This window comes from Prinia subflava, chromosome 1 (assembly GCF_021018805.1).
Source record: "Prinia subflava isolate CZ2003 ecotype Zambia chromosome 1, Cam_Psub_1.2, whole genome shotgun sequence".
NCBI classification, from domain to species: Eukaryota; Metazoa; Chordata; class Aves; order Passeriformes; family Cisticolidae; genus Prinia; species Prinia subflava.
Window position 1 is genome coordinate 134,079,991 of NC_086247.1, and position 15,789 is coordinate 134,095,779.

The 15,789-nt window shown below is 36.7% G+C and overlaps 1 protein-coding gene and 1 long non-coding RNA gene across 7 annotated transcripts in view; one reads left to right on the plus strand and one right to left on the minus strand.

The window, feature by feature from the left end:
• The window catches only part of SLC39A12 (solute carrier family 39 member 12), a 34,821-nt gene that overhangs the window by 16,168 nt on the left and 2,864 nt on the right, over positions 1-15,789 (plus strand). For 4 of the 6 annotated variants that reach the window (XM_063413264.1, XM_063413248.1, XM_063413280.1 and 1 more), the window contains 6 exons: positions 2,129-2,301; positions 4,047-4,199; positions 5,374-5,484; positions 7,755-7,818; positions 11,437-11,595; positions 12,989-13,176. In XM_063413264.1, the coding sequence (XP_063269334.1) occupies positions 2,129-2,301; positions 4,047-4,199; positions 5,374-5,484; positions 7,755-7,818; positions 11,437-11,595; positions 12,989-13,176 (848 nt within the window). The remainder of the gene's footprint in view (positions 1-2,128; positions 2,302-4,046; positions 4,200-5,373; positions 5,485-7,754; positions 7,819-11,436; positions 11,596-12,988; positions 13,177-15,789) is intronic. The other 2 variants (XM_063413256.1, XM_063413273.1) reach the window with 2 other exon arrangements.
• The window catches only part of LOC134558941 (uncharacterized), a 37,135-nt gene continuing 26,850 nt past the window's right edge, over positions 5,505-15,789 (minus strand). The window contains exons 2-3 of the long non-coding RNA XR_010082432.1: positions 9,018-9,132; positions 5,505-6,182 (exon numbers count right to left, since the gene is read on the minus strand). This is a non-coding gene — a long non-coding RNA (uncharacterized LOC134558941). The remainder of the gene's footprint in view (positions 6,183-9,017; positions 9,133-15,789) is intronic.

Here is a 15,789-nt window from a genome sequence, read left to right on the forward strand (position 1 = left end):
AAGAGACACACAGAATAGGAAGAATCATTATGGGTCTTCAATAGGCAACAATCCTTCTTTCTTATCTCTCTGCTCATTACCTGAACACCTTGTAGTCTTTACTGCTTTGATCTTTTCTGTGCTACACAGATATGACCATTTTTTTAGATCGGGAATCAAGGGACAAGGAAAGAAAAGAAAGTAAAGGAACTTACCCAGGTCACATACAAGGTTCATAAAAAATTCACTTTAAGTGAGATTCTTCCAAGTCTAAAGCCATCAGCACAATCAATGACATTTTAGTGATCTCATAAATGTGAGAGATGAGAAAAATTGAACTATTCAAGTGCAGGATGGAATTAATAAGAGCCCCTTCTGCAGCCCTTTTCCTGTGCTTTTTGACAAAGGAAGGTTTCCATGACCACAGGGACACTTCTGTTGTCTTGATACAGATAAAGCACTCCATATTTGACCTATATGTGACCTGGTGACCTGAGCATAGACTCATTAGTTTTATTCTGAGCTCGATTTTACTGACAGGCTGTGCTGTTTTGGCTAAGTCACCAAGGCCTGACATTCCATATACATCTACTATACTCTTGTAGCTGGATGTGCAGTCTGTGAAATTAACTGTCTGATTTTATGAGGTGCTCAGCACTTGCAGTGCTATTAAAGTTTGAAGCGTTAAGTGACAGTTTTAAATATTTTGGCATTAGTTCCTTTATGTGTGTTTCTTATCAGTGTTTTACCTCCCATTATAAGACTTACATAGAGATTAATCAGGATTCGTATTGTGCAAAAGGTTGGAAATGTGAGCAGCGTGTAAGTCTGAGGAATTACAAGACTAACATTCAGAAACATCCCAGTAATCTGGGAAAAATAGGCTGGTGGTTCTGGTTTATTAACTGAGGGGATGTATTTCCACACAGCAGATTTGTAAATATAATTTGGATCGAAATGTTTATGCTTAAATTAGGTAGCTACAATCATTTGAGGTTTTAGGCCTTTGTTTACAGAAAATGATTTGGTTAAAAACGTGGTGTTGGTTGCAAAAATATACAGGTATGGCATGTGAGAACATAGAATCTCAAGCATAAATCTGTTAATATAGGAAACAAATGCAGAGCAGTATTCACTGTGCTGCTCTGAGTGTCTCTAATTTGCATAACCACAGTCTGTTTAGCTCTTAAGGTCTGAAAATTGGAAGTACCAGACTATTACATGTAAAGCCTGAAAAAATGAATGTTTTCTGGGCTTCTAATTCTGTCATCTGTTCACACATGACTAGAAAAATCTACCTGGCTTTTGTGGCTTAACCCCAGATGGAACCTAATGTGCAGCAGCCACTTGCACCCTCCCTCACTGCCTCCCCCCACAGGGGTTGGAGAGGAGAACTGGACAAATGTAAAACCCATCAGTTGAGCTATGATTAGTTTAATAATCAAGATAAAGTAAAATATACAATTCATACTACTCCTCCTCCAAATACAATTAGTAATGGAAAGGAAGATTACAAAAAACAAAACAAAACAAAACCAAAAACCAACCAAAAAAAAAAACCCCACCAACCAACCAAACAACAACAACAAAAAAAAACAAACCAACCCCAAGATAAACAAGTGATGCACAATACAATGCAATTGCTCATTACCTGCCGACTGATGCCCAGCTCACCCCTGAGCAGCAGTCAGCCCCTCCTGGCCAACTCCTCCCAGTTTGTACACTGGGTATGATGTTCTGTGGTGTGGAATATCCCTTTGGCCAGTTTGGTCAGCTGTCCCAGCTGTGTTCCCCTGCCTTCCCCAGGTTCTTGTGCAGCTCCTCACTTTCAGAGCATGAGACACTGAAAAGTCCTTGGCTCAGGGTAAGCACAGCCTAGCAACAACCAAAGCATCAGAATAATGTTATCAACATTATTCTCATCCTGAATATAAAACACTGCACAGTACCAGGTACTATGAGAATTAACTCAATCCCAGCTGAAATCAGACAGTGTCACAATGAATCACTTCTCCTGTGTGCTTGTTTATAGAGGTATGAAAACATACCTTCAAAATCAATTACAAATACAAAACAAATGCTCAACACAAATACAAATATTGGATGATTAAAGGTGCCCTTGTTTTGTTTCATTTGTTTTCCCCTACAGAATATGGTTACAGCACTGTTGCTGTTTTACTTATCACTATTGGATCTATGTTTGGTACAACTCTCATTTTATTTAACTCCTGTCAAGAAATCTATACACTCATTTTACAGCTGTTTGTCGGTTTGGCTGTTGGAACCCTTTCTGGAGATGCATTGCTACATCTTATTCCTCAGGTAAGTTACAGACACTTCCATGCTTCTCAAATGTTGACACATGTATGCAGACATGCACACACACAGAAAAAGGTTTCATTTAGACCTGGGTAATGCTCATCAGTTAATAAATAAAGCTTTCCATTAAATCCCCCCAGCACTCCAATTACATTTGCACTCTCTAGCTCAGAGAGAGGTAAAAAATAAGTAAAAATCCATGATTGATGAATTCAAAAAAAGAAAGGTTCCTATTTTTCAAAAAAAAAATTCATAAAACCCACAAGTCCTGTGCAAGGCACGTTCTAGATGGGTATTAATTTCTTCCATGAGACAGATTCTGTAACACATTTTAACAGAAATTGTTCTAAGGTTATATGAGGCGTCCACAGTCCCCTCCACAGATGGCTCCAGAGAATCAGGCACTATCAGCCTAACTAATCATGATGCTAAGAACTGTAATAAAATTATCTTTTCCTAAATTTATAATCTAAATTTTAAGAACAGGATAACATGCAAAATAGAACCAAATTTTCCTTTGTGTATTCATTTCTTTTTAACAGTCTCCTCTGATATAATGCAGATGTAATGAGTAGACTTCTAGTGGTCACAGAAAGAGAGCTTTACAGCTTCACTTAAGATTCTGGTTAAAATTTTCTTCCTGCTCAATGCATCATCTCTGGAAGCATAACTGGGAGAGTGGTTTAAAGAAGGCAATTCTCACTCAGTGTCAGACATGCATTTCTTTCAGCAACATCTTTTAAATGTGAAAGTATTCTTCTTTACCAGTTTTAAGAGATGCACCCAGTAGCCTTTAGAGCCCTCACTTTCCAAGCAAAGGAAGGCTGCTGTGCTGTGACTCTAGGGAAAAGAAGGAAGCATACCCACTAACAGAAATGCATTTTTTCAATAATCATGCATTAATTAATTTATGCATTATTTTCACAGAATCACAGAGTTACAGAATTACAGAATAGTTAGAGTTGGAAGGAATGTCTAGAGATCATTTAGACCAACCCCCTGCCAAGGCAGGATAACCTAGAGCAGGTTACAAAGGAATACAGCAAGGTGTTTTTGAATGTCTCCAGAGAGGGGGAATCCACAGCCTCCCTGTGCAGCCTGTCCAGTGCTCTGCCACCGTCAGGGTAAAGAAGTTCTACTTCATGTTGAGTTGGAACTTCTTGCATTTTAGTTTATGGCCATTGCCCCTCATCTTGTTACTGGGGACTGAAAAGAGTTTGGCACCACTCTTGGCACCCATCCTTGAGATATTTGTATGCATTAATGAGAACCCCTCTCAGACTTCTCTTCTCTAGACTGAACAGGCCCAGTTCCAGCAGACTCCCCTCATAAGAGAGATGTTCCAGTCCCTAAACATTCTGGTGGTCTCTGCTGGACCCTCTCCTCTAGCTCCTTATCTATTTTCAATATGAAGTTTGCATATTAAGATAATGCAAGTAATTTTTATAGAATTTTAACATCAATATATTGAAAACAAAATGCGTCTCACATATATAAAGGATGATTTCATAAAACTGTCCCTAAAAATAATGTTACTTTCACCACTGAAAGATGAAGAAGTGTAGCTGTGCTCCTAATGATTAATTTCATCCTCTATTATTCAGCTGATTATTTCAAAACACAGTTTAACTTTGAAAGAACTGGCAAAATAAAATTCTGAGAATAAACTGAATTAACACATTGACTTGCTCTAGCAAAAACGAAAATATTGCCATTTAAATTTTTTTAACTTTATCTTTTTATTTTAGACTCTTGGTTTGCATAAACATGAAGCACAAGACACAGAACATTTCTATGAGGGAAAAGAATATATTTGGAAACTTTTGGGAATAATTGGAGGAATTCATGGATTTTTTCTGATAGAAAAGTGTTTTTTTCTTTTGGTAACACCTCGTGACCAGGTAAGGCCTTGTACAATTCACCCTTTAAAAAAACTCTTGTATTTTGAGATTTTCCAGTGCACAGAGTGTTAAAATGATTATGGAAATTAATTATCATTTCTGTGAGGTTAATGAAGCATTGGTAATTGCTTTCCAAAGTGCTCCTACCAGACTGACCTTCAGTTTCTATTTTGCTTTGCTCTGTGGATTGTGATTGCTTCATGACTGTGTTCCACATATTTATAATTCCAGAAAGGGAACAGTTAATCAAGCGTATTTCATAGCATTCATGACTCACACTGGAGCAGGTGAAAAGTGTGTATCCATATGAAATAGCAGTGACAGTTGTTTGCTCTAGGCTCCGTTTGAAGAGGAGATAGATGCAAGCATAAGATATTTTCAAGAATAATATCTTAAAATTTCCAAATTGTTTTTGATCCCTATCCCAGTGATGTGAAAATCTAATATGTGTGTTGAAGTCAGTAGGACCCAATCTTAAATGCTGGCTTCCATGCTTGTAGTAATTTTATTACTTTATTTCAGTATGGCCACAGCCTGAAAATGTGATTATGCACAAGGATAGAATGTAGCACAAAATGTGATGTCTCATTAAGTTTCTCAGCATGAGGGATAATCCTAATGTCACTTAAGAAGGCTAAACCTCTGCTGGTTCTGTTCTACAGAGTGTGTGAAGGCTGGCCTGATTTAGATACACAGCAATGACTCCCTATTCCCCTACCTTTGAGTCAGCCATAAGAATATAATGTGAGATTAAAAGAATGAGAGTATTTTTATTATGGTGTAATTTTATTTGCTTGGTCAAAATGAGTCCTTTTTGTTCCTTGTTTGAGAGAAGGGTTTTATCATCATCCCACAAATTTTTCAATTTTTTGTACTGAGAACTAGATGAATCCTCAGAGTTAATTTTTATACCTATCACAACTTCAAATTTGAATTTGGTTTTTAAAAATAAGTTTTATCAAAAATTGTGATTGTCACTGATTTATCTGATTCAGTTTTCAGGGTTTTTAACACAATAAGTATTAAGAAATGCTGATGCCAGCCAGTGGTTTTTTCAATAGATTTTGTTTGGAAAAAAAAATTCTTAAAAATGCTAAATTTTCACAAAAGACTGAGAAATGCTTCACCTGTGTTCATTGGGTTTCAGAACTAATTGCAAAGCATCTTCATTCAGCAGGGCCTTTCTTTAGTTAATGGGCACTGGGGACATTCCCATGATCTTCCAGTGGAGTCTGAATTAAATGAACATTCAGGCAGAGGCAAATCTACTTCAACCATACAGTTGGTACGTTACCAATATGACATACTTCCCTAAATTTATAACATTCTCTCTCTGTTCCTCCAAAGAAATGAACAAAATTAATTCAATAATCAGTATTGTTTTTCAGTCTTTATTGATTTTGTTTCTTACTGGACATGATTGTCAAGAATCTCTAGATTTTGAAGTTTATAATGAGCTTTCACAGAGATATCAAGGACAGATATTTTACAATAACTTTTCTTAAGTGTGTATCAGATTGATATAACAATACACTTTTTGTATTGTTATACATTTTGTTGATAAAATTCTTGAAGATTTTCCTCCTCTCTTCTTTTTAAACAGTCATCATATGTAAAGGCACTCTCTCCCTTAGGAAAAACTTCAGAACTTCCTGCAATGAGAGTTAAGTGCATACTTAGTGAGCGGATTAAATTCTGGACTGTTCTTGGGCATTTTTCCACAGATTTGAAGAGTAATGTAAACACTTTGGATATCTGGGAATGATGCTTACCTATAAGAAGTTACACACTTTTATACTTGTCTGTGGATAGGATCCAGACAGATACATCTTTTCAAATTAAACTGAGTCATAAATTTTACCCTGTTTTCTTTTTCTTTCAACAAATCTCTTCAGTTTATACCCAGTGTCTCAATGCATGGGTGAACTCCATTTTACTAATATAGCTGTGATGGGCAAGACCCTCGTGAGTCACCGCTGTTCTCTAGAACACAGTTGGAAAACTCTCAATAAAAACAGATCAAACAGAGGAGTGAAGCATGTTTACTATTTTGTGAGACATATCAAAGCTTCCTGTTTATGATAATGAATGAACATGTCATTCCCCTGAGATGCAAGATCCCCCCAAAGTTCTATGTAGATCACATTATCTATATAGAACTAGCCTGGCTGAGCTGGTTTGTACATGTGCAGCCAATTTTTCAGAATCATGTGAAAAATACTAAGACAAACACTTGTTGACTAAGAAAAACTTATTAATCCTTCAGATCAGTAATTAGTCTTGCAGTTTTGACTCACTGTTCAAAGAAGTGGCATGTGAATAAATATCATAGAAGAAGTGGAACAATTACTGGAATTCATATGACTGGCTGCAATCATGGGAATTAAAGACATTTATTTTTCTCCTGTAGAATATGAGAAGCAATTCTTTTTCCTTCTCTCCTCATGCTTCTACAGCACTTGTCCTTCATTGCAGCCAAGCTAAGACCAACCAATAAACATATCTTATTTTGTAGCCAGTGCACATCTCTGGTACATATTTTGGAGTGGTGGCTGCTGTCCTAACACAGAGCTCTCCTGCTGTTGTTGACTCCACTGGGTGCCATGATAGGTTTTACCACACTTTTTTAGGGAAAAAAAATCCTCAGAAATTAAATTTCAGTCTTTCTAGTTTCAAGCAAAAAAATTTTATGGCTTTTCTCTCCCTCACATGAATTTCTAACGATTTCTCCAATCAGTAAGCAAAGCCCCAAGGAGGTGGGGGCAGTGAGAGATTGCTCATGTTCTCCCTTATCTCCCAACAGTTGCAATATCTATTAATTAAACGTTAGGGCTACTGCATCAAATTATCTCTCTAGGATAAAGAAGAAGACACTGTCTCCTTTCTCACTTGAAGTAAAGGTAAATTTCACCATGGAGTGTACTCAAGTGCTGCTATGCCTACCCAGTGTTGCCTGGTGCTGAGATGACCTTGCTAAAAGCCAAAGAACAAGACACTGGAGGTTGCAGCCCCCCAGAAGAAAAACCCCTGTATTTTGAAAGGGGTTGAAACCTACTGATGATCATCTCTTTCAGTCTTGTGTTTTCACAGAAAAACTGCGAAGAACAAGCTTTATTTCACAAGAATACCTAAAAGACTCTACCTCTCTTACTCTGAAAATCCTATGGACATATTCTTCAGGAAAATCCAGTCATGACAAAATCAAAACATGCAATTTTAATTATGATGTCAATTCTAGTCTTGCATTTGGCTCTGATTTTTGTGTATTCAAGCAGACGTATGGTTTTCTTGGGCTACAGCAATGCCTATGAATGTATTTCTTCCTACCTGAATTAGACTTAACTCTCTCTGGGCAAAGCAGATCTCTTTTTTATGTGTTTCTGCAGTATAAAACAGGCTGCCAGTGGCCAGTAAATTATTCTAATGATATCTGAGCAAATAACCATTGACTATCTTTAATTCAAATAGCTTGAACTTAGTTGATATTTTCCTGTACTTATGGCAGCAGCTGAAAGAAACCCTTAACACTGATGCATTATCTTTGCTTTTAACTAGAGAAGCCCAGAAGATTCTGAACCTGCTGAAGTTCCTCCAGAGAGCAAGGTGATCAGCAAAAAAAGTTAGTATCAACAAAAAGACTAGGCAAGACAGGAAAATCCTTCAGACCTAAGATGGAATTGAAAGTGTGCAGCTGGCTTTGCTCTGAGTTTGCTGTGTGCTACATCACCACATCTGATGGCGCCTGGCTACATAATTTAATCTCTGCTTAAAGACCTTCTCAGCTGCCAACCCTGTAATTGTGAAGTTCATTAATCTTACACTGTCCTTGCTTTAATATTTGCTGTCTCACTGTTGCAATCTATTTTGCTAAAACCTTTGCTTAAAGGGAAATAGTAAAAAAATTTTATAATTAGTAAAATATTTTATATAAATAGTAATATAAACAGTAAAATATTTTTATAATTTTAAACTTAGTTCAGGCTTTTATTTCTGAAGGTTATGAAACATTTTTTGTAGGCTCACTATGCTAATATAATTCTACATCTTTCTCTACACAGTAAAACAATAGACTCTTTAAACCAGTAATGATTTATCACAGGTATGGAATTATAGTCCCATGATGGCTCTCAGTTTTAGAGTAATCTGTTTGTTTCTGAGAACTTCAGATAACTCCTGTCTTCTGTGGTTTTTTGCTGCTTAGTAAAAATACAAAAATAGAGTATAAACCAAATTTTGCCTTTAACTGTAATTTCTGACCTTGGTGAATTCAGTAGGGTTGCAGTCATCCAACTGAAGGAATAATATATTAATTGAAATCAATTTATTTCCTATAATTAACTCCCTTTTATTTTGTGATCTCAAATCTCAGGTCATCAGTTTGATTTATTTCATTGTGTCATTATCTTCTTCTAGGCTCTTAATATTCTCTTCTGTTCTTGTGGACATCATTTCTAAAGCATTAGAAATCTGGATTTTCATTTATTCACTTTCACCTCTCCAGTAGTATACAATCCACTGCCAGTTTGAACATGACTCTAGTTGATCTCTAGATATTTGCTTCAATCATCATTACCTGCTAAGCACCAACAAATTTCTGTGATTTTGATGTATTTGTTCCAAGTAACTAAATTTGGGATAGCTTCTCAGTAATCTTTGTTTAGTTCAATTTTTCCTCATACCTCAGTCTTACCTCCATAAATGAAGCCTTAGTAGGGAGGGGTGGTAGTTATTTGGGGTTTTTGGGGGAATACATAATTACAAAAGTTTGTTTCATTATAGTTCTTTTAAATAGCTAAGTGCATAAACATACCTGTGTACCTTGATACTGAGTGAGGTGCTTCTTCCCAAAACTGAACGGAATCTGCAGGTCTAAGAGAGAAGCTTGACAACTCCAGAACTGCAAGGCTTCACTGTAAATGCCTGCCAATTAGGACTACAAAAACAGTCAATTACCATAGATAGTCAGGGAGTAACTTCAAAAGCAAGAAACTTCTAAAGAAAAATATGTCTGACTGGCCCTTTCTGCATTTATCCATACTTGTTCAATTACTATCAGAGAAGATCAAACAGTAGCATTTTATATTTGTTATGCTTGGTGACACTTTGCATTGACTAGAAATTTTTTTTCTGTGTTAGCCATGGAAACATTGCAAAAGATCTTTCTATGGATAAATGTTTGCTTTAAACTCTTATTCTAAACTTTTAAAGTGTAGTATATTGTTGAGGTCCTGTCCCATTAGTTCTATGAAAATTATAGAATAGAAATCGTTATGAGTTCTGATCTATTTAGGCAAATAAAAAAACCCAAGCTTGTTGGAGAAGAAGAGGCTTTGTAGAAATAGTTAAGGTAATAAGTTAATAGTTAATAGTTTGTATTGTAATATAATGCAGTGAGATAATTGACAGTAACAAAGCTGCTTTAAAATAGGCTCAAAGTAAAGTAAGATAAACATTCAGATTTGTTTATACATGCATCTTTTTAACTTTCTGTCAAGCAAGTTCACAAAGCTTATATCTGTAATTGCTCCACAGTGTTAACCTGATCCCTGTGTTATACTAAAACACACTGGAATGACTTCCACTAATCATGGTATATCTTCTCCAGCAATCAGATACTTGAACAAAACAGAGTAGTAAGATCTCAGGGCAGGCCATGATTTAATCCTTGCCAATGCTTTTTAAAAATCACAAACTCAGTGTAACACAGCAATCTATTATTTCTATGTAATTCATGCTCTGCACTATCGATTATAAACTGCCCATAGTGTGTAGAAAGAACTGTGCAAACTGAAGACATCCATATCCGGCTCTGTAAGCTGGCAGCAAATTCTGACAAGCCTGCCAACTTTTCTGAACCCACAGAGCTCCCAGACAACCAGGGAGGATTTTCTGAATACGGTTGTTAGGTTTTTATGTGCTCTGTGTGTTTTTTATAATAGTCTGAAGACTTCAATTCCAGCCAGTTTCTGTAAGAAAAATATCTGCCCCGTCACTATAAAATGGTCATCTCTGAGAAACATTACTGGATTGAAACCTGGTAATAACTGTATTCGGACAGATTGGTGCAGCTTCATGTTTGCTCCTTAATCTGTCATATTATGTCTATGAAGGGTGACCAGAAGTCAGAAAAAGATGTATTTAGGGCCCAAACCATGACCCTGCTCCTTCAGGCCTGAAAGCAACCCTTTTCAAAGTGTTCTGTCCATTCTGTGTAGAGGGAGGCTGGATAGGTTTCTTGACAAACATTAGGTAGTCCTGCCTGTAAGACTGTGGATAAAATGAATGAATAAAATACAGAATGGGGCATCTAAGTTTAGACATTGAACCTATATGGAGCCTTTTTCTTCTTGAAGAGATAAACTGCCTCCCTGTTATTCTGTTCAGCATTCCACCCAGCTGTCTCTGCTACAGGCTGGGCAGAGACACTGTCCCTAATTCCCTAGCTTGGTTCCAGTACTTCCATCACTAGGAGCAGCTTTCCACTCATGTAAAGTGACATGATGCCATGGACACCCAGTATACTGTTCCACACTAAAACCAGGTCATAGAACAGCATGGAAAAAACAAACTGCCAGCTATGCCCATGAGTGGTGCTCCAGATAGGAGTACTATGAGCATAACAGCCATTAATTGATTGGGAAAAATGCTGGATACAAGCATGCTGTAACCCTGAACTATAAGTGATATTCTGACACTTGTTGTCTTTCATTTCTATCTTTCACTGTAATAAAATTTCATTAAAAAAACAGACCCTGCAAATATTGCTCAGTGGTAGCAAGCTTTACAGGATTAAAACAATCAGCTGTGTGAAACCAAATACTCATCTTCACTATAGCTCTGCAATTCTGTGAGCAATGGTGGAAGAACTCCAAATAACAGCTAAAAAATGTGTGTGAATTTCATCGAATAAAGAAAGACAAATAGAAAGGCTTAGGATGCTTCATGAGACTGGATTCAAACCAAATTTTTTGTCTAATAGTTGACCTAGCAAGAATAAGGAAGTTATTTCCTGGTATTTGCATATAATTTTGAATTGTTCTGGAACGTACATTTTTGTTTCAAATGTATTGAAGGAAGTGTAATAACAAGGATGAATCAGATAAACCTTTATTCCCTCTGATCGTTATAAATTTTTGTAATGTTATATGCAAAGTCACCAAAAACCCCAAATCATAACAAAACTGGCAATATCTGTTTGGGTTAATACTGGGATTTTGACCTGTTTTTCTTTTTCGAGGTAAAAAAATCAGCTTGTTAGCAATAATGGTTCTGGTGGGTGACAGTCTTCACAACTTTGCTGATGGCTTGGTAATAGGAGCAGCATTCTCATCCTCAACAGAAACAGGTGTGACAACGACTGTTGCTATTTTATGCCATGAAATTCCTCATGAAATGGGTAAGAAATATATGTGTGTATTTTTCCTGATTGACTGTGCATTTCCAGGTTTCCCAAAAAGTTATTTCCTGTATGACATTTGTGGGAATTCTTGCTTATAGCATCATGAATTGCAGTATTACTCTGGGAGACTGATACTTTGTCCTTCCCAAAAACCAGAGGAGGCTTCTGCCTCACTGCTGGAGTCCCTCCCATTTGACCTACTCCACATGCAAATGACAGGTCAGGAGTGACTTGTTATTCCTATATGTACACACACAAAAAATAATAACTAACCTGTAAGCAAGACCTATGTGTGTAGTGGCCATGCCTGACACAATGGGCTGTCCAAGAGTTTCAAAATATTCAGCAGAACCATTTAAGCCTGTAGTCCTCTTGCTACCCTCATTCCTGCTGCTAATGAAGAACAATAAGATAATAAAAGGTGTATGACCTATTTTACTAGTGGAGAGGACAGGAGGATTGTTCTCTTATATATTGCCCTTGATTGACTTTTTCTGGTAAAACTTCCAGCATGTCTGAAGCTGCTTCTGGCATTGTTTTGATGAATGTTTATAAATTGGGAAGTTTGATATGAGAACTGCAGATTCTCATTTCTATCATTAAATGACTGAAGATTTCATGTGCTATGTAGAAAACTCCTCCAAACAAAAAAGTGGGATGGAAAATTGCTGTAAAACTGATAACTCTTTGTGTAACAAAGCAAATTGAAATACTTGACAGTTACTCCCAAAGACACCTTAATTCTGGGGCAGTAGTTCTCCAGTGTCAAAGTGACATTTTTACAGCCATGGAGCAAACTTTTTCAAATCTTCTAGTTGTGGCCTGTTATGAAATCTTTTATTTCAGAAGAAAAATCTGTGATGGGATTCTGATGTACAACTTACTCTAATTGATTAGGACTGAAATCAGTGGGACCAAACTCAAACTGGGATCAGACAGGCATAGATTACTCTGATTTGCAGCACCTGTAAAACACTAAAAGACCATGCTGCAAATATACCCACATGATTTGAACTGGCAAGTTCCCAGTGGAGAAAGATTTAGAAGCTCTGGAAAACCATGTGACTTCACTTTTGCATGTATCCAAGTCGGAAATGTCATGGAATATAGAGAACTAATGGAAAGCCACTCCTCAATACTGTATGCTATCTTTAGGAACAGCTAAACAAGTACAAGCCAATGTGACTTTTTTGTTGTTTTGAGATTTTTCTTTCACACAGGACAAGTTTCTAACTAATTCTACAGAATTCTAAAGGCAGCTCTCCATCATTCGCTATCTTTGTGCATATCTTAATTATTTTCCTTCATAGAGTCAAGAGAGTTCATTCCTTCAAGAGTCCTAAAAAAACATTTATCAGCTAAATAATAAATGTTCTTTGTCTCTATGCAGGAGATTTTGCTGTGCTGCTAAGTACAGGACTCCCCACGAAGATTGCAATTTTGATGAATTTTATAAGTGCACTAACAGCATTTTTAGGACTTTATATTGGCCTTTCTCTATCGACTGACCCATCCATTCAAAACTGGATCTTTACTATTACAGCTGGAATGTTCCTGTATTTATCTTTAGCCGAAATGGTGAGAACTTCAATCTATTTTTATATTCTCCTTATGGCATAGCCACATCATCGCTGAGTGTCAGACAAATGCAGGGGGATGATCTTGGAGAGGAAAAGAGCTCATAGGCTTGTTGGGAAGAGCGTGTGGTCTGACCTGTGTGTGTACAGTGCTTAGAAAAGTAATCCATTTTTCTTCTGTGTCACTCTCATGCTAGTTGTCATTGTAACAAAAAGGGGAAATAAAGACCATTAAGAGACTAAAATAAGAGAAAGGCATAATGAACTTTTGAAGTATTTTTTAAAAAATCTTTTAAAGACTTTTAAGCAATGTATTTTTAGTTATTTAGTAAAATATATATTTGAACCTTCATGGGTTTTTAAGATCTCAAAAAAAAAAAGGTTATTTTTTTTCTTTTTCTGCCCTTTATATGGGCAGAAAAGAAACATTTATATGCTGTTCACCCATTGTTTCAATGTAAATTTGCTGTTTCAGAACTAAAATGCAAGATGCTCATCCTGAACACTTCCTTTCTGTCCTAGGGAGGTTTCAATTAGCTCTTAAGCAATAAAAAGCCTCAAGATTACCTCAAACTTTTTAATAGTTGCCCAATATTTTTCATATTCCCAGTTCAATAGCAATGATCTGTCTATAGAAAAATAAAATGTGAAGATAGGAGGTAGGAGGAAGGTCTAAGTACTGAGCAAAAATGAAGAGCTCACAGCTCATGCAGATGCCTTAGGCCACATAATTTATTGAAGAGATGGATAACTTGTCACACTTGTAGCAATGCAGAACTTAAATGCCTGCCCAGCTTTGTCACATGGCTCTTTAACTAACATGTGTTGATGTAAAGTTTCTTGGAAGCTCCTCCACAAAGATGGAACATTTTGAGTCAGTAGATCAAAAGGGAGAAAAAAATAAGTCTCATATTTTTTTTTTTCCCAAGCCTGTCTGTCTCTCCCTTGTGTTCATTACCACTTCATGCCTGAGATGTTCTGTACTAGGTTCAGGCATCATACTTTAAACCTGATATGCCATTCCAGTAATATAACCAATTTAAAATTCTACTTACAGTAATTGATCTTAGACCTTGGTAGTATTTTAATCTATTTTTGTTATTGCAAGTAAAGTAAAATGAACATAAAGTTCACCTAAGAGCTTAAGAAGGAACTGCCAAAAGATTGTGGATGTGTCAACAGTCCTGACTGAGGCAGTAAATAGCAGACAAGAACACTATGTACCAAACTGCAACTTGTTCTGACAGAGAAAGTTGGAAGTGAGGCTGCCTACCAACTGTGTGGGCATGGCTTTACTAATGGGGCTAAGAACGACGTACACATATTTTTCCTTCAGTGTAGGATCGGCATCCATCAGGGATCCACAAGCTCCTAGAACAATACCATATTTTTCCCTGAGTCTTCAAAGCAATGTGCCAGCTGTAAATCCCAAGAGAAAATATAATTCCAGGCAGAGACAGCGACATGTTTTCCCTTGTTCTCAGCTTGTCAGGATAATCTTGGTCTTGGTGTGAAGGGAAGAAAGAAGGGAGAGAGGGGGAAGGGTCATATTTCTCTCAATCCCTTTTATTAATAATTCATAATTAATAAATTTAAATTTAATATTTAATTAATCTTATTAATAAGATTCTAATCAGCCTTTCTCTTCATTTTGTCAAAAGAACTGCCATTGGGTGGCTCACCTGTTTATCAGTGTCAAATATCACAGGGATTATTCTATTTTAGAAATTTTTTATGTAGCACTGTAGGCATCTGTAGATGTGAAAAGTTTTGTACGTTTGTATAGTACATGTAAAGAGAAAATGAGCCATTCTTTATGTATTTTTCTGCTTTCTGCAGAGAAATGGGTTCTATTCTGCTGCACTCTCATCTACAAACAATAGTCATCAGTGCTCCTGCCAATGGTATACAAACACTTAATAGTACACAAAGTTTGACTGTAGAGTTCAGTACTTGTTTTATGGGCTTTCACATATTCATGTGCTTGTCAGAATAGCACTTAAATAAAACTGAACAGCCTCACTTGTTTCTGCACTGAGGAACACTGAGGGGTGTGAGTGGAGGTTTGTTGACAGAACAGCACTGTGAGACTGCCACCACAGACAAAGTAGCGCAAATCTACTTCTGTGGTTAATTAAAGGGTTTTCATTTCTACAAATGGCATTGTAACTCCATTAGCAAGCTGGGTAGGCTAATAATTTCAGAAACTGAATAAGGAACAACAGATAAAATCACTTCTATCTATCATTTTTCACTAAGAAATTATGCAAAACTGAAGTTTACTCTGACTAATTTTAATTTTTTTTTCAGTTTTGAAGATAAGGGAGTAGTTTTTAAAGTGATTTACTGGACTGTTGCAGTGCAGCAGCCATGCCACATGTTCCCAGCTTGCTAAGAACTCTTTTTCAGCCAGTACGTGCCTGAGAGCCTCTCATGCCTTCTTTCAGCATGCTGCTTCCTATTTCTTCTTATCTTTTGTGCTCTCATGATAACAGAGCTGGAGTGGAACAGAGCAGTCCCTTGATTAGCAGTACCTCTTTTGCCTCTGACAGACTTGAAGCATTAGCAAGTGTGATAGCTCCCAACAGCTTGGATGTGGTGCTGTGTTCCCTTA